Consider the following 20,054-nt stretch of genomic DNA (forward strand, 5'->3'; position numbering starts at 1 on the left):
ATTAGCATCAAAGAACCCACACATGAGCCTCCTCCTCCTCCTCCTCCTCCTCCTCCTCCTCCTCCTCCTCCTCCTCCTCCTCCTCCTCCTCCTCCTCCTCCTCCTCCTCCTCCTCCTCCTCTCTATCTGCTCCCTGATATGAAGGAGTAGCCTACACATTTGACAAGGGTGCACAGAAATATCAGTGTCGGCCATCTCCCATCAGGCTGCTATAGCCTACTCTCACTGGAGACATGCGTCATCCAACCAATCCCAAATGGCGCCCCTCCGTGGACAGACTGGTAAATAACACTTTATGAAAGAGGGGTACTGGCGGGGGGTACTGAGACTAGATCAGCGGTCCCCAACCTTTTTTGCGCCACGGACCGGTTTAATGTCAGACAACATTGTCACGGACCGGCCTTTAAGGTGTGGCGGATAAATACACAAAATAAAATGACACGAGCGGCATAAAAACTGTGGTATTTTCTAAATATAATAATAAACGTGAATCCACCGTGTACTCGTATGCAACTTTATTAGCAGCGTCCTCGTAACATCGCGCCGACAACAGAACATGAGTAACATCCTCTCTGCCCCCTAACGCTCTCTGGTCGCCATGGTAACGTTTAAACGTGCCTTCAAAATAAGATGCAACACAAAAACAAATATAAATTGCATGAAAATACGACTCACCGTAACGCTGAATCAGTGGGAGCCCTGAGCTGGTTTCTCTGCTCGGAGACGGTGCCATCTAGTGGTAATGGGACACAATGACACCCCAAGTGTGCTGCTCATGTCCAGTCTACTCCGTCCTTTTGTTTCGGTTGCCGTCACTGCAGAACATCCCGCTTCACACAAATAGGAGCGTGTGGGAGACGGCGACAGGGTTTCCAGCGCTGTTGTGCTGATCTCAGGGTATCTGCCGGGACTTTAACCCAGGACACCGGCAGAGTTGCCGTCTCCAACATACTTTTAAGGCCGCCGCCATGTGCGGTCTCCAGCAGCAGCTGATCTTCTTCTTGGCTAGACGTGCTGGATTCACCTGGTTCGTTGACAAATGGGTGGCGGATCCAGTCCTTGGCAGTTCGTGGGTCTTTTGTGGTTGGGAAGTAGCGCTCAAACTCTTGTAAAAGCAAAGACAGGTGATGGTGCAGCAGCTGGGAGAATGAAGGCTCGGTCTCAGTCTCTTCCAAAATCCCCGCCAATGTTTGACACATGTCAAATATAACTCTGTTCACGCGCCGTCCCCACAGATCCAGCTGGGCTTTAAATGCAGCTACTTTATCTGCCAACTTGAAGACAGTTGTCATTTCCCCCTGAAGGGACCGACTGAGTTCATTGAGCAGGTTGAATATGTCGCACAAGTCAGCGAGTTTTGCGCCCCATTCCTCGTCACTGACATGTGCTGCCAGCGGGGACTGGTTTCTGAGAGACATCTCTGCAGCGGCTCTCGTAACTCAAACACTCTGGCCAGCGACCTCCCTCGGGATAGCCATCTTATTTCTGTGTATAAGAGAAGGTGTCTGCACTCCGCGTCAATCTCCTCACAAAGCTGCTCGAACAGGCGCGAGTTAAGGGCGCGTGCTCTGACGTGGTTAATAACTTTAACGACGTCATTCAATACGCTGTTAAGTTCCGGCGGTATTTCTCGGCTAGCCAGCATCTCCCGGTGAATGACACAATGCGTAGACTCACATTCAGGTGCAACCTCCTTAATCCGAGTAGTTACACCAGACAGCCACCAGTCCGGTCATGGCAGCAGCTCCGTCTGTGCATATGCCGACACAAAAGGACCGGTTCGGTTCTCCTGATATATAATCATCCAGCCACTTGAACAGTTCTGCGGCTGTGGTTTTGGTTGGCAACGACAGTGCACATAACATATCCTCATGCCAGTGTTGTAGTACTCGAGTCCAGGACTCGGACTCGAGTCCGACTCGAGTCCTGATTTTCATGACTCGTGACTCGACTTGGACTTGAGCACTGATGACTCGGACCTGGACTTGGACTCGCGAATTCACTGCATTCGGACTCGGAAGTTGGAGACCCGGACTCTGACTTTTTAATTGATAAAGACTGTTTTTGTTAGATTTTTTTTAAATAATATGCCCTATTAAAATATATTGATAGCTATATTAATACTGTAACATTATTCAATTCCGTGTAAGGGCAGGCCCGTGTGTTCCACCTACATGCGGATTCACGTGGCGTGCATACCGTCATGTTCAGTAGCGCCAAGATGCCTAAAGAGACGCCCCGAATTGTGCGCTTTGCTTACACAGATTTTACAACAAATTCCAGCAAGATCACTGCTAGATGTTCGATATGTAAACGAACTATTGAGGAGAAGACCGGGACAACCTCAAACTTCAACAGACATCTGTCAAGGACGCACCCAGAAAAGTAAGTGATATGCAGTCCGTTGATGATATGGTTGGTGATCAGTTAACGTTAGCTAGCTAGCTATCTAGCTACGGTAACAATAGCCTCTGAAGTAACTCAACCACTGGTCCAAGATGTTGGGTCAGGTCGTGTGGCGGGTATATCATATCACTAGAACCAAGTGAGACTGTATAGGTAAGTTCAGTAACGTTACTGTTAGCATGCTAATGCAGCATTGCACAGAAAAGTCACAGTACGGTTCGCTTTCGGTACGAGCGTACCATCCATCTCACTAATGATGAGTTGGTAAGTAACACGCAGCGTCTTCGTGTTATAGGGAGATTAAAACTGATTTTTCTTATTTATCATTTAGCTAATTACCAAGTAGCATACACTTAACAGAAAAACACACCACTCTGAACTACCGTGTTAGCATTAATCTTAACTAGCAATAGCAAATCCGCACATGGCAGGTCTCCGCCATGAATATTCTCCAAGTGCGGAGGCGGAAGAAGTCTAGCCTATATGCATCCACAAATAATGTTGATAAAATGTGCACAACTTTACAATGCAAATAAAAATAATTGTAGGCTATTACTCGCTAAATGGACTAATTGAAGAAAGCTAATGTGGATGCCGCCACTGGTTTTCTTGAGAGCTGGAGACGGTACGAGATTTGACGGATGTGGCATCCCCCCCCCCCGATGTACCGAAAACTACCGAACCGTATGGTGATTGGTGACACCGCATAGGCTACTGTAAATATGGGGGTATTTTTCTTTGCATATATGCAGCATTGGCTGTGCCAAATTCTAAAAATAGACACGCGCGACGTAGCTTTTGAACAGTACTATGAACTGGCTCTGTCTTCTAACAAAGTCACACCCTCCCTGACCCATACAGAATAAACATACAGACTCACGGAGGATAGAGAGTTAAAGCTCAGCTAGGTAGCATGTAACATACTTAAATCAATAATTAAATGACTGGGTTTTGCTAATTAATCCCTCTCCTGTTAGTCTCATAAATTATGTATCTTTTCTCATACTTTTCATTTATCCAGCTAGCTTACATTAGTTAATCTTCTAATATGGTAATGTTAGTTATATAGATAACTAAATATGTAACTTAACTGGTTATGGTTCAAACAACTATGTGTATAATGTGTAACATTTGTATTGCATATTGTTATAGTTATAACGTTACACATTTTTTGCTGTGAGAAAGATTACTTGAAACAGTTTGGCATCAGCAAGCTAAAGTGTGTATCCTATCTTCCCCTAGGTTCCAAGAATACCGTGCCTCCACTGCTTCAGATGTGATGCCAGCTGCTCCAGGTCAGAAGACTATCACATCATTTTTAAATGATGGACAGCAAAGGATGTACGACCTTAAACATCCACGTCAGAAGGCTATAAGTGATGCCCTTGTAAAAGATCTAATCATTAAGTGCTGCTTGCCACTCTCCATCGTTGACAACGAGGACTTCAAGCACTTGCTGCATGTCCTGGACCCTCAGTACCGGCCCATAGCAAGATCCACAATTTCCTCTGTGACCATTCCAGGAATGGTGGAAGTCAAGAAAGAACAGATAAAGAGCCAGCTGGCAGAAGCATCGAGTGTTGCTGTTACCACAGACATTTGGAGTGATCGAAATATGCGGTCATTCCTTGGAGTGACAGCACACACAGTGGCAATGGATAACAAAAAACAGGAATTCAGCCTTCAGTCATATCTTCTTTCCTGCAAAAGAGTGCATGGGAAACACTCAGGAGAGAAGATTGCAATGATGTTTGAATGCTGTGCTGAAGAATACCTGATTAAGGACAAGATCAACTTTGTCATAACTGACAATGCATCCAACATGAGAAAAGCTTTCCAGGCCAGCTTTCCCCTAGAGGATCCTTGTGATGCTGAAGCTCATGATCCCAGCACATTTGAGGAGGATGATGAAATATGGCAAGACCTGATGCCAGAAGATCAACAGACAGTCAATGACACTTTGGCTGAGAACTGTAAGATGCAGAGACTATCATGCTTCACACATTCACTGCAGTTGGTCATAAAAGATGGTCTGAAAGACAACAGTGGGCTGTCAAGCACCCTAGCAAAGCTATCCCGTGCAGCCAACCTCCTCCACAGTGGCACCTCGTTTAAAGACTGCTTTGAAGCGTGTTCTGGTGATGCAACAATTCCAACAGCGAATGCCACACGATGGAATTCCACTCTGAAGCAGGTGAAGGCTTATGTGCATTTAGACATGCAAAAGCTGTCCAGTGTGTTGGAATCAGAGGGGGCACAAAAGCCTTATCTTATCCCCGCGAGAGTATGCTCAGCTTAAAGAACTGATCGAAGTTCTTGATCCGTTCTTAGAGGCAACCAACCTAACTCAGGGTGAGACTACTGTCACCGTCAGTGTGATTGTGCCCTGTGTCCTCACTCTGCGCTGTCACCTGCAGGAAATAAGAGGAAAAGCCAGATACTGTGGGCCTCTGGGGAGAGCTCTGGAGAGCTCCTTGAAAACAAGGTTTGCAGAGGTTTTCAGTGCAGTCAAGATACCAGGATGTGAGCCAGCTGAAGGAAGAGGCCCTACCAAATTTCCTTTCACCAATGCCTACTTCATAGCATCTGTGTTGGACCCAGCATTTGGCTTCCAGTGGCTAGAACATGATGTGCAGCTGGACAGTGACATCAAAGATGTGCTGAAGACTGAGATCAAAGGTGAGAAATGTTTTGATTAACGTTAGTTAAGTGATTAACTATTTGATTGTTGTGATGTTTATATCATTGAAGGTGTTACAATAAAGCACATAGACGTGTCATTTGTCATGTAGGCCTAGTCAATAACATATTTGTAATGAGTCCCCCATGCCCCCCTCTCATTTCAGAGTATATAAAGGCAGAGGGTGTCAAGCAAGCGGTATCAACAGCAGATGCAGCGGAAGCAACAGGACCAGGGGAAGGTGAACTTTCAGAGTCTCCTCCTGAGAAGCAGTTGAGAATGTTCTCCCACTACAGGAGGACTCCCTCCTCCACCGAGAAGAAGCCGTCTGGCCAGGCTCAGTTGACTGCATACCTCGACTTGATCGCCGAGCAGGACTCTGACTCAGTCCCGTGCCTCAGGTTTTGGCAGCAAAACAAATCCAAATTCCCTACCCTCTCTATCAGATTGCCACACAGGTATTCTCTATCCCTACCTCCAGTGCACCCATTGAAAGGGTATTTAGTCATGGAGGCATTTTGATGAGGCCTCACCGTGCAAGGTTGAGTAGTTCCATGCTGTCAGATCTTATGTTTTTGAAATGCAATGTGTATGCTTAAAACTAGTGCCACCAGCCTTTTGTTCCTAACTATTCCTGAGAGACAATGTCTTTTGACTAGTTTTTATGAATGTATTGTATGCTGTGGAACTTACTTCTGTATACTGTTTCCACCATTTGCTAATATCATGCTATTCACAGCTATCAATGTGTTTTGAAGCACATCCAGTGTTCAGAATGTCAAAGAAATTCAGACTGTTCTAAAAATGTGTGTGTGCGCGCATGCTTGCGCGTGCATGTGTGCGAGTGTGTGGGTGTGCATTTGTTTGGCTATCGTGTCACAAAGTAATTAAACTCCCTTTGAAATGGTGACAGCTGTGTCCTTTTTGTTTAATGTACACCTTTTTTATTTGTATGTCAGATCTTTGACTGTGCCCGAGTGGATCAATGGAGCCCTCTTGGAACTCGACTCAGACTCAACCTTGATGACTCGGACTCGGACTAGGGTAATAGGGACTCGACTCGGACTCAGGTAATGGGGACTCGACTCGGACTCGACTCGACTTTTCTTTGGTGACTCGGACTTGGACTCGAACACTGGGGACTCGAGACTCGACTCGGACTCGAGGTTTAGTGACTCGACTACAACACTGGTGTCTAGATATGAGATGTGAAATGTGTGTCTAGATATGGGATGTGAAATGTGTGTCTAGATATGAGATGTGAAATGTGTGTCTAGATATGGGATGTGAAGTTCATTTAACCAGTCTACATATGCTCACGTTTACAGAGAGGTTTAAGGTGCCAGCTGTTCCCCTGCCTTGTTGGTAAAATCAGCATTAGGCTTTATTAACATGTGATTTAATTGTTCTGTAAAGATCCTGAAAGTATCAGTGTAAAAGGGGGAGATGTAGTGAGCAGGTTTTGATATGTAATGAGCGCGCATGCGCGAGTGTTGGGACTTGAAGACATGCCTAGTAAAAGGTCAACGTTATGCCTTGGTCTCCGGTCCATTCATGACTAATATCAGTACTATAAAGTACAAGACAACATGCACCCCCAAACAAACTCTGGGGACCGTCCTTGATGAGTCCCGCTGGCAGCCAGAAGACACCAGGGTCTTTCTTGTGGCATTCCATCCAGCCCAGCAGCACCGTCAGGGACTCCTGCTCAGCAAAGTTTGTTCCCCCTAATTTGTGAATAGTTGTACATTTTAAGACTGTCGCTTAATTAGTAATTATAATAAAAGAAACAATTCCGTCCTTTGTTGCCCGTGAAATGTTTGTTAACCCTTTTATAAATGGTTGTACTTTAGTTGTAAATAGTAAAAAGAATAGATAACACATATAACAAAGTAACAATATTTTAATTTATAAAACATCTAACGTTTTGCACAATAAACTTATTCATAACAATTAATACCCACACAAAGAACAACAACCAATCAACGCCTGTCTCTCATTCTGGCTCCAGTAAACAGTTGCTGGTTGTCTTCACGGAGTGGGATGAACTGCTCAGTTTGTTCCTTGCTGCCTTAAACAAGCTGACATGTAAAGCATGTTGTGTGTTATGTCACCAGACACAAGGCTTCTTATGGACTACATTCATCATAATTAAAACGTTTAACTACACTTAACGGTTTTACAGTCTGGAAATAAGGCAGGACTCACAACTTAACATGACATTAGTTCATCTTGGTGCATTGATGTAGATAATATGAAGTATCAATAGTCTATAAAGTGTCCCGATCATCTTAGATATGAGTCCAGCTTGTAAAGTGGAACATGGGAAAGTGAAGCGTTATAAGGCTTTAGTTCAAAGCTGAAACTGAGGCCTCACATCGAGCCGTCGGCTAGCATGCTAGGTGGCTACATGGAAGCAATACTAACCTCACGTATCTTAACAGACATTTTGAGCTTTTAAGCTCCCCTGAAGTTTAACATATCTGCCGTTAGATGTTCAAATGAGTAGAAACCCAGTACTTACATTTATAAGGGAAATCTTGCTCGGTGCTTTGAACAGACATTCGTCCGCCGCCCATTATTTATTTATCTTTATTTGTTGTTGGTGAGGAGAAGGGGCGGAGCAGCGGCGCGCAAAGCATCTTGGGATATGGAAGTCCGCGAAGGATAGTATTTTTTTTTTATTGAACAAAACATATAAACAAGAAAATATTACATCACAATAGGACTAAAAGTAGTTACAAAAATATAAATTGTTTCAAAATTAAAATTTACATATCCATAAAAAAAGAAAAGACAAAATAAAAAAGCTCGAGATACAGGATTTAAGTTAAATTATATTCTTCACATAGTCTTCTTGTTTTGCTGGCTTTAGGATTCATACATTCTTTTAAAGATTCTAAATAGGATGAAAGAAGTGCTTTGAATACACTAATGTTTGGACGCTGGTGTGCAAATTTGGTACAATGAATATGAAATTTAGCAAATATTAATAGAAGTTTGATAATATACATTGTTTTCTGAACTTATTTCCTCATTTTGTGACAGACCAAATAAAACATGTTGGATGTCCAGTTTACAAGAAGAGTCAATTTTGTTATTTATGAGATTATTTAGATCAATCCAAAAAACATGAGAGTAGGTACAATCCCAAAATAAATGACATATGGTTTCATCCACATTGCCACAAAAGGAACAGAGGGTGTCAATATGAATCTTGTATTTTACAAGAAGGTCCGCGAAGGATAGTAGCGGTGCATACATAGACATATAAAGAGTAGACGCCGCATTGGCTGTTGGGGCGCGAGAAATACGGCCGCCATCTTGGACCGGTCATCCTACGAGTTGCCTAGCAGCAGAATACACGACACGACTGAGAAAGATGGCAGAACACTGTTCAGCATATTCCTGCTCCAATCGACGGACCGTGGAAAACAGGGCTCGGGGGATTACTTTTCACAAGTAAGATTGAATATACGGTGGCACCACATTGCAAAACTCACCTCTCTTGACCTGCAGAGAGGGAGCACGAGAAAGAAACTCTGCACAACAGGTCTCTTTCAAGGGTTTTAGGGGTTTCATGTCAAACTTTAATTAGCAACTTTTATTCTTTCCCCGACATTGTTATGCTACATTGTTTATATATTTATCTCTCTTTAAATATATATATGTATATCTGTATTTATGTTTTATTATTACATCATACTATTGGATATAATTACGATATTATTACAGTATTATACCAATTTATTATACACACACACACACACACACACACACACACACACACTGTATACTTCCTACCCTCACATGTAAATATTTTGTGTTGTTGTCAGTGTTTACGTTTGTCCATTGTGTGTAATGCACTGGTCACCTATGTAAGCAACGTTGTACATGTGTAAATATGGTTTGGGGCGGGGATTTATATATATTTTTCATTTTCTCTGATATATAACATATATTGTTGTTATATATACTGTAGATATATAATGTGTTCATATATTGTTTATATATTTATATAGCCTAATCATATATTGTTTCTTCAACTTATTAAAATAGCTGACTTTACTGCCACTATCTGCTTCTGCCTCTCTATCATATTTTACCTTGTGTGTGTGTGTGTGTGTGTATATATATATATATAGTGAGCGTTTTGCTAAATACCGTATTGTTCCGAATATAAGACGACCCTGATTATAAGACGACCCCCCCCCCGTTTTTCAAGAATCATTTTTGGAAAAATACTTTTTGAAGAGCAAATATTGGTTTTATAAAGAAAAACATTATATTTGAAAATAATGATAATAAAAACACATTGAATAAAACAAGGTAGTCTGTTTAACAGCTTTTAAATAAAATTATGTTTTCAATATATTTCAGATGAAATTGTCACATTTAAATAAAAAAATGTAAATACATTTGTAAATGAATGACTTATGGTATTTAAATAGCATACAAATGAAAATAAACTGTAGTCTATTGAGACTATCCATCTCATATTGAAAAAATAACCATTTCAACATTTCAATACCTGCATTAACCATCGAAGTGGTCTAATTTTAGAACGGTCTTGAAACAAATCTGACTGAGTGAGAATGTATATTGACATTCAAAAGTCTAGAACTCGAATGTAAGACGACCCCCCCTTTTTCATACGTATTTCCAGGGTAAAAACCCCGTCTTATATTCAGAACAATACGGTAGCTACCTATCATACATCACATATATCATATATCAGAATATTCTATTACTGTTAAGCCAACTATAAACATTAAAATACGTCAAACCATGTGTCCTGTATCAGCTACATGTATGACGTTTTCATCAACAAAAGAGGCGTGGAAATCAGTTTGGTATTCAGCGAGTTATGATTGATTAACTGCGCTGACAGTTCATTGCGCCTGCCAAACACATTACACTGAGTGGAGCGGGTGACCGGTCCAAGATGGCGGCCCCACGGCTCGTCAGCGTCAATAGGCAGCAGCGGTCGATGCGGCGTCTACTCTTTATATGTCTATGACATCAGAATCTGTAGAGCATTAGTGAGAATACGAGCAGGAGGCAATGAGATCCAGCAGGGGGCAGTACTGACAAGCTGGGAGAAAACCTTCAGGTGAAAGCGACACACACTGGACTGCCACCAAAACAACCAACGAGGAAGAAGCGTCACTTCCTGCTTCAGCTGGTTGGAACCAGAACACGCCCTGTTAAAAAATACCAACGATAAGAAAAGTGGTGAAGAGTGAAGAGACTGAAATACAACCAAACAAGTCTGGCCCACTTCAAGTACTGATGACACCCACTAATGTGTACAGTGTACTGTACATGTGTACTGATATGTATAGTGTACTGTCTATATGTATAGTGTACTGTCTATATGTACTAATATGTACAGTGTACTGTCTATAAGTACTGATATGTATAGTGTACTGTCTGTATATGTATAGTGTATAGTCTATATGTACTGATATAGTGTAGTGATATAGAGTGTACTGTTTATATGTGTTTGTATTATAATGTAGTGATGTAGTATACTGCGTATATGTAGTGGTATTATAGTGTACTGTGTATATGTAGTGATATTATAGTGTAGTGTGTATATGTAGTGGTATTATAGTGTACTGTGTATATGTAGTGTTATTATAGTGTACTGTGTATATGTAGTGATATTATAGTGTAGTGTGTATATGTAGTGGTATTATAGTGTAGTGGTATTATAGTGTAGTGTGTACATGTGGACTGATGTGAACCAGTGTAAACCTGGTCTGGACTGATCTAGTGTTACTGACCTCTGGCCTTCCTCTTGTAGTAGATCAGACCTGCCAAAGACAAAATCAAACCCAGAAGCAGACCTGACGCTCCGCTGGCGATCTTGTTTCTGTCTGATTGTGACATGGAGGGATCTGGAGAGACAGACACATGTCTCTATCTATAGACACATCTGCATGTTGACCTGTCTCTCTATGTCTTCATCACCTATCCATGGACAGACACACATAGATACTCACTCCAGTCCACTTTCTTAGGAGAGGGGAAACTGGCGTGTTCCACCATGCAGGTGATCTTCTCTCCAGACCTGGGATGAAATAAGTGAAGAAGAAGAAAACACAGGAAATAAACAACATATCAACAATAAATAAGACGTGATGTGATTGGATGAGGTAAGTCTGTACTTTCCTGTCTGTCTGCACAGAAACTAGTCGAGTCTGATACTAAACATCAGCCCAGTTTAAAACACGGTATTAATACACAATAAATACTCTGTCGTCCATCTGGGATCTCACCTGTAAAGAGCCACGCATCCCACCTTAAACATACAGCTGGTGTCTACAGAGCAGACGCTGAGGAGACACGTTCCACCTTAAACATACAGCTGGGGTCTACAGAGCAGACGCTGAGGAGACACGTTCCACCTTAAACATACAGCTGGGGTCTACAGAGCAGACGCTGAGGAGACACGTTCCACCTTAAACATACAGCTGGTGTCTACAGAGCAGACACTGAGGAGACACGTTCCACCTTAAATCATCACTTTGTGCTTTGTTTTCCAGTCATTGTGTGTGTGTGTGTGTGTGTGTGTGTGTGTGTGTGTGTGTGTGTGTGTGTGTGCGTGAGTGTGTAGTGTTAAAGTATTGTGTATGTATTTGGACCGGTCCATTTGGTACTGAGTCTAAGTGTTCTGACCTGGGCGTGTACTCCAGGTGGGAGTGGATCTGGTAGTACCAATCACCATTTGCCAGCTCATCGGTGGAAGTGACGTCAGAGGTCACCGGCTGTCCGTCTCTCAGCCAGGTGACACTGATGTATTTGGGGAAGAAGTTGTAGACACTGCACATCAGCATGGCCGGATGTCGGCCACTAGGGGGCGTCACTGAAGTCAGTCTCACACTGGGCTCAGCTGATAAAGAATTATTTTGTTATCATCATCATCATCATCATCATCATCATCATCATCATCAGGACTTGAAATTAACTTTTTGAATCAATGTCAAATGTGTAGAGTTGCTAATCCCGAGAGTATATAATGTTTGGGGCCACATGGTGGCGCAGTGGTTAGCGCGGTCGCCTCACAGCAGAAAGGTCGTGGGTTGGAATCCCGGGTTAGTCCAACCTTGGCGGTTGTACTGATGTGTCGTAGGTTAGTTTACATTATTACGACAGCGGCCCCCAGAGGAGTTACCATAAACTGATTTACGGCAGTGCCTAGCAGAGCTGGAATAAAGCATGTTAAACGGCTCTTCTGCGGTGAGTCGCCTCAGTCCAGCCCTCCGCATTGAGGACTAGACTCTGTTATAGCCGGACCTCAAACAGGACTCATGAAAACCCGGCACGTTACTGTAACATGAGACTAATCCTAGATCTGCTGGATTATGCAGATGCAGTAAATCCTGAAGCACTTATTTTGTTCCTAGACTTCTATGAGGCCTTTGACGCGATTGAACTCACGGTTCTGTTACAGTCCGTCGAGGCGTTGGGCTTTGGGAATAACTTTGTTGGCATTGTCAGTATGTTTTACAAAGATATGAATAGTTCTGTTATGATGAACTTTAACAGCTGTAAAAGAGTCCAGATGAACAGAGGGCTCCGCCAAGGCTGCCCTGTTCCTCCTCCCTTATTTATTTGAGGGGCTGAATTCTTATCAGTTAATATCGTGAATGATGGACGTTTGGAAGGAATGTCGGGTTTTGGTGGAGAGTTAAAAATCTCACAACTGGCAGACGACACCACTTTGTTTTGAAGGACAAGAAGCACGTGAGGAACTCTGTTACCTCAGGTAACCAGTGTTCCAGGGCCTCGGACCTGCGACTAAATGTGTGCACATGTGGAATGTTGTCTGTGCGTGATTGTAGCGATTGTGTACTTGGTAAAAGAGTAAAAGAGTCCGTTAAGTATTTGGGAATATATACAACTACACATCTTACAGCTAGACAACATCTCCATTTCTCCAACAGATTAAAAAGACCAAGTCTGTCTTCAGGATTGGTCTTGGAAGGGGTTTCTCTATTTTAGGAGGAGTTCTCCTCTCCAAAGCAGAGGGCCTGTCTCGCTTTGTGGGTCCATCTGTGTCTCTATTGGTTTATGGTTCTACCGCCACAGAAGCAAATAGAACTTTCTTAAATGTCATTTGGAAGAATAAACCACACCAGCTTAAACCATGTGTCCTGTCCAGCAGTGAAGCAGAAGGAGGTCTGGAAGTTCTAGATTCCGTTGATTCTGGTAACACAACACACAAACACGCTCACACTTGTTGTGTGACGGTGAAATGTCCCATAAGTGTGCGACTGGTGTGGAGTCTCGTGACTCTGTCCCTCCTTTAACATGAGACACGTGACCTGGTGCTGTCTTCATCCAGAAGATGTGCTCTTCAACATCTGATTAATTGTGTTACTGTAGATGCAACATGTGTACTCACAAACAGGAGTTGTGTAAATCATTACCTAAGATCCCTGCTTGTCTCCAAGAAGTGAGTCTTTCCTTAAACCTCTCAGCCTTGAAACAACAACGCAAGTAACGAGCTGCTGACCTACTACCACACTTGTGTCCTGAGAGCCGTCTGTTACTTTACATGTGCACATGTGTACTCCCCTTCTGTTTTGTTGTGTGTCTGTTCTTTGTTTGTATTATGTTGTTACCATTTATTAGGGGTCCAAGCCCCAGGGGATGGGGACCCCTATTGTTTCTGCTCAGTTTTTTATTTTTATTTTTATTTTTTATTTTATCCGTTGGTAAAAGTGGTACTGCAGCCTACACCGTAACAGATTCTACAAAACCCTTTGGAGGCCTGGTACAGAACTTCGCACTTACCCCAGATGCAAAACATGACACATATCAACCAGTTGGTGGCGCAATTTCGAAGGTCAACGCGTTTTGGCGTGTAACTCCCAAACCGTACATCGGACATGCAAACCTTTACATGCACCGATTCACTGAGCATAGCTGAATCACGAGGTATAGGCCACGCCCATTTCTGCTGTAATATCATTTCGCAAATTTGCGAAAATAGCCAAAACTAATTGTTCGAACTCCTCCTAGGCCGTGCGATCGATTTACACGAAACGTGGCACACATCATCTACAGTCACTCAAGGCAAAAAGTTATCGAAAGAATTTTGATCCGTTGCTCGGTTTTGATTTGACAGATCAATGAACCTTGACTGAAAAACGGTGATTTTCCATGACGGTGCCATAACTCATCAATGCATTGACATATCAACTTGAAATTTTAGATGTACGTCACGTATTGTCAAAAGATCCTAACTCATGAAGTACGTTTCAATTGTCCAGTAGAGGGCGCTATAAATTGGATAAGATTATATCTCATAATTGACAACATGGATTTGGATGACATTTGGGGTGCACAATCTAGGATCATACATGCAATTTGGTCATGATTTTAAAAGTGGGCGTGGTTTATGAAAAAAAATTAAATTTCACCTGCGAATCTTCAAAAATGCCCCAAAATGTCCCCCAAATCCCCTGCACATCCTACAGAGCTGAGATGTTGTGAGCAGATCCAGTAAGTGATGCCAACACTTTGCTGCACTGCAACATAGGGTCAATTCAGAAGTCCGTCACTCTATATTTTTCAAAATATGAAAAATCATAAAGCATAAATATTTCTGCACCGATTCATTCAATTGCTACCAACATCGCCACAGACATTCTGGAGAATGAACATATCAAGGGGGCCAAAGGTCATTCTAATCGGTCAAAACATGCATCCACAGCAATGTACAATATATGCCTGTACAGTGTACAATATACCTAATATTTTTTATTTTCACACATATTTGATCAAACTATTCCAAAATATTTGACAGGGCACGTGACACTACCAGCATGACGTGTGAATGTGTTCAGATGTTTATCAGCGACGGTTTTTGTGTTATAAGCGTTTAAAGTATAAGGGACAACATGCAGCTCTTTAGCAGCAGCTATGCTATTGGTTCAAGGTGGCGGATCTTGTTCACAGCAACTCCGATTAACACGAAACTTGGTCCACCAATAAGTCATGACGCCCTGAGGTTCTGTGCATTATTTACTGTTAATTGGCCACTAGGTGGCGCTATGCTGCAAAATCATGAAATGCGCTAACATTATATATCCAAACTACTTGTAGCCTGTCAATGTGATCAAACTGAAGCTTTGCAGCTAGCAGCTATGTACTCTTGTGAGCACCCTTCAGTAAAGGACATTTTATAATGCAAACCATTATCAGCCCAAGTCCACTCTACTGCCCTTTGACACGGCTACACAACGCACTACAGGAGTATAACTACACATTTCTTTCAGAATCAGCAAACAAGTCACAGAATGACCCATAGCAGCTGTAAGATAAGCCTCTGCTTCCACATCTCTGGCTCAGACACCGCCATTAGCTGCGTCTGTTAAGAACTAATCTCAGTTTCCTGATGACGCCTTCACGCATTCACTGCATAGATGCTGAACTCAGATGCAGCATACTCATGCTTCATTATATCCTCCTACTCCCACTTCAGCAGGTTTAATTAAAACACAAATAAGTTCCCTGAAGCTCAGAACAAGGTTTCCAGCAGGCTGCATTTCTCCCACTTTACTGAATAACTCACTGCAAGGCTGCCAAGAAACCCTCTGAAGTTAGTGGAAGACAACCTCTTCGCTCCTGTCAGCCCCACACTTGCCTCGTCCATGGGAGGGAACACTAGAATTGTACTTCTCCTAAAACATATACTACACGCTCTTCCACTGTTAGTACTCAGTACTTAACACTCAACATTGTTGACAAGTATGTACAGCCTAATACTACTCATTTCCCCACCTCATCCCTACATGTCATTATATTCTTTTAGACACATATGTTGTTTTTCTTCCAGCCCCAACCCACACGATGTTAATAACCTGTTCCGGGTTCATCAATAATCCTTTGTTGACGTCATAGATGATCAATAGTTGTGCGCTGTGTTCACAACCATCCTCATACACCATCTTGACGGACAGCTTTACGACCACCGTCGCTCTTTAAGACTGAGACTTGCATCCGTCTAATAAGCAAACAGCTCAACTAGCGAGGCTCCTACAGACAGCCAGACCCGACTTACATACATGGGGGCTTGGAGCCCGTTAATACCTGCTGGCAGCGCTGCTTTATGTCGGGGACTGTCTCACACCCTGATTGGGTTCTTCTGACGTAGTTGTGTAATTATACTGAACCTGGTGTGTGTCCGTAATACTACACACCTGTTTTATGTACCATGTTCTATTGTTCAATAACACACACACACACACACACGCACAAAAGCACAAGCACGCACGCACACACGCACACGCGCGCGCGCACTTATACACACAAACACACACACACAGATACAAACATAAAACACACACACACGCACACACGGTGACAAACACACACTCACACACAAACAGACACGCGCGCACACCGAAAGACAACTCAGAAACGCGCGCACACACTTACAAACGTGCGCGCGCACACACGCGCTCACACAACTCACAGACGCGCGCGAACACACAGAAACACACACATACATCCACTACTAATAGTAGTAGTAACAGTAGTAGTAGTCATAATGATAGTATTAGTAACAGTAGTAGTAATAGCCATAATAACAGTACTACTAATAGTAGTAGTAACAGTAGTAGTAATAGTCATAATAATAGTACTACTAATAGTAGTAGTAACAGTAGTAGTAATAGTCATAATAGCAGAGCAGCTCACCTGTCTTATCCAGTGCAGCTTGGTAATCTATCTCTATACCAGGTTTGCAGTATCTCTCTTTCTGAGCTCTCCCTTCTGCCAGAAATGCAGGATCGTTGTTCGCGCGCTCTGCGTTACGGATACCAAACTCATCATATCCAACATGCTTCCCCACAGTGCTGTTAAACCTCATAAATTCTATCTTATTGAAATAATAAGAGCGTATGAACTCTATGTCAGGAAGCTCAGAGGAGGTGAACACACATGTGGACGTGTAATACCACAAAAACGCATCTGGAAGAGAAAGAGAAACAGGTTCAAGTTACTTAGTTGAATTGTTTTAAAGACAATAATTAAAACCTCTTTTCTAACAACACAGCAGAGTCCATCCGACAGAGACTGATTTACATATTTTATCTCACCTGCTCCATAGAAACCCACGACCAGGAGGGAGCAACACACAACAAGGCAGCATGAAGCCATGTGTCTGTCTTGCTGATGAACACAATAAACTGTCCTCCTTTACAGACTGACTGGTGTGGACTGCCCCCTGGACATAAACCAGTCCACCACCCAATCACCTCACTGGGCTGGCTAGCTCTCCCAACATCAGCCAATAGAAAACACAGAGGCCTGTCACGTCATCTGGTACCAGGTAGAGGGAAGAGCCTAATGCTGGAAAGGGACAGAAACTCACAGGTTCGAGCCTGTTCGGGGACTGAGAAGCTTTGTCCGGTGACAGAATGACAAGAGGACATGTGTGGTTAGTATAGCGCCCCCTAGCTGCAGGACACTCAACATGTACACAATACACACTCACCATGTACACAATACACACTCAACATGTACACAATACACACTCACCATGTACACAATACACACTCAACATGTACAAGAACACAAACACACACACACACACACACACACACACACACGCATATATATATATATATATATATATATATATATATATATATATATATGTGTGTGTGTGTGTGTGAGAGAGAGAGAGGTGTGTGTGTGTGTGTGTGTGTGTGTGTGTTACGGGTAATGTGAAAAACCGGGTGGTCTGCACATTAACCGGGTAGTGTGCCCCCCCCCCCCCCGCTTGGATGGTTAATGTGGATGGAAGGAAGGTGCAACTCCTCTTGGTAGGATATTTGCATATGTAAATCAGCAGCAGCCTTCAGCCTAATGAGTCATGAAGTGAGGCCATGTGAGGAACCACAAGTTCTGCTAAATGAAAGAACAGACGTTGGCGATATCATTCTGTCTTTAGATCAACGTCCCCCCACTTGTATAACGAGGCTATTAGCATCAAAGAACACACACATGAGCCTCCTCCTCCTCCTCCTCCTCCTCCTCCTCCTCTCTATCTGCTCCCTGATATGAAGGAGTAGCCTACACATTTGACAAGGGTGGACAGAAACATCAGTGTCGGCCATCTCCCATCAGGCTGCTATAGCCTACTCTCACTGGAGACATGCGTCATCCAACCAATCCCAAATGGCGCCCCTCCGTGGACAGACTGGTAAATAACACTTTATGGAAGAGGGGTACTGGCGGGGGGTACCGAGACTAGATCAGCGGTCCCCAACCTTTTTTGCGCCACGGACCGGTTTAATGTCAGACAACATTGTCACGGACCGGCCTTTAAGGTGTGGCGGATAAATACACAAAATAAAATGACACGAGCGGCATAAAAACTGTGGTATTTTCTAAATATAATAATAAACGTGAATCCACCGTGTACTCGTATGCAACTTTATTAGCAGCGTCCTCGTAACATCGCGCCGACAACAGAACATGAGTAACATCCTCTCTGCCCCCTAACGCTCTCTGGTCGCCATGGTAACGTTTAAACGTGCCTTCAAAATAAGATGCAACTCAAAAACAAATATAAATTGCATGAAAATACGACTCACCGTAACTCTGAATCAGTGGGAGCCCTGAGCTGGTTTCTCTGCTCGGAGACGGTGCCATCTAGTGGTAATGGGACACAATGACACCCCAAGTGTGCCGCTCATGTCCAGTCTACTCCGTCCTTTTGTTTCGGTTGCCGTCACTGCAGAACATCCCGCTTCACACAAATAGGAGCGTGTCGGAAACGGCGACAGGGTTTCCAGCGCTGTTGTGCTGATCTCAGGGTATCTGCCGGGACTTTAACCCAGGACACCGGCAGAGTTGCCGTCTCCAACATACTTTCAAGGCCGCCGCCATGTGCGGTCTCCATGTGCTCTCTAGCAGTTGATCTTCTTCTTGGCTAGACGTGCTGGATTCACCTGGTTCGTTGACAAATGGGTGGCGGATCCAGTCCTTGGCAGTTCGTGGGTCTTTTGTGGTTGGGAAGTAGCGCTCAAACTCTTGTAAAAGCAAAGACAGGTGATGGTGCAGCAGCTGGGAGAATGAAGGCTCGGTCTCAGTCTCTTCCAAATCCCCGCCAATGTTTGACACATGTCAAATATACCTCTGTTCACGCGCCGTCCCCACAGATCCAGCTGGGCTTTAAATGCAGCTACTTTATCTGCCAACTTGAAGACAGTTGTCATTCCCCCTGAAGGGACCGACTGAGTTCATTGAGCAGGTTGAATATGTCGCACAAGTTAGCGAGTTTTGCGCCCCATTCTGTAGTGATATAACGCCATGTATATCCACTGAAACTACACTAGGTGTTATGTACTACCCGGACTGTTATTATGGTTACACCACTACCATGTATGGTTATTTATGTCTGCCTACTGAGCCACGATTAAACCTGAGTTCTATAACCCGGTGTGGTCATTGATCCTCGACCAATACTACCCCAAGTATTACTTCCCATTCCTCGTCACTGACATGTGCTGCCAGCGGGGACTGGTTTCTGAGAGACATCTCTGCAGCGGCTCTCGTAACTCAAACACTCTGGCCAGCGACCTCCCTCGGGATAGCCATCCTAGTTCTGTGTATAAGAGAAGGTGTCTGCACTCCGCGTCCATCTCCTCACAAAGCTGCTCGAACAGGCGCGAGTCAAGGGCGCGTGCTCTGACGTGGTTAATAACTTTAACGACGTCATTCAATACGCTGTTAAGTTCCAGCGGTATTTCTCGGCTAGCCAGCATCTCCCGGTGAATGACACAATGCGTAGACTCACATTCAGGTGCAACCTCCTTAATCCGAGTAGTTACACCAGACAGCCACCAGTCCGGTCATGGCAGCAGCTCCGTCTGTGCATATGCCGACACAAAAAGACCAGTTCGGTTCTCCTGATATATAATCATCCAGCCACTTGAACAGT

At 43.5% G+C, this 20,054-nt stretch overlaps 1 protein-coding gene across 1 annotated transcript; it reads right to left on the bottom strand.

The window, feature by feature from the left end:
• Positions 1-1,694: 1,694 nt before the first annotated feature.
• On the bottom strand, positions 1,695-19,329 carry LOC130127214 (H-2 class II histocompatibility antigen, E-S beta chain-like). The gene is made up of 7 exons (XM_056296783.1): positions 19,248-19,329; positions 19,063-19,143; positions 18,706-18,763; positions 16,802-17,091; positions 11,771-11,984; positions 11,101-11,162; positions 1,695-1,750 (listed from the first exon to the last, which is right to left on the bottom strand). The coding sequence occupies exons 1-7, from the start codon at positions 19,327-19,329 to the stop codon at positions 1,695-1,697; spliced, it is 843 nt and encodes a 280-aa protein (XP_056152758.1).
• Between the last annotated feature and the right edge of the window lie 725 nt (positions 19,330-20,054).

Source organism: Lampris incognitus, chromosome 17, assembly GCF_029633865.1.
Source record: "Lampris incognitus isolate fLamInc1 chromosome 17, fLamInc1.hap2, whole genome shotgun sequence".
Taxonomy (NCBI): domain Eukaryota; kingdom Metazoa; phylum Chordata; class Actinopteri; order Lampriformes; family Lampridae; genus Lampris; species Lampris incognitus.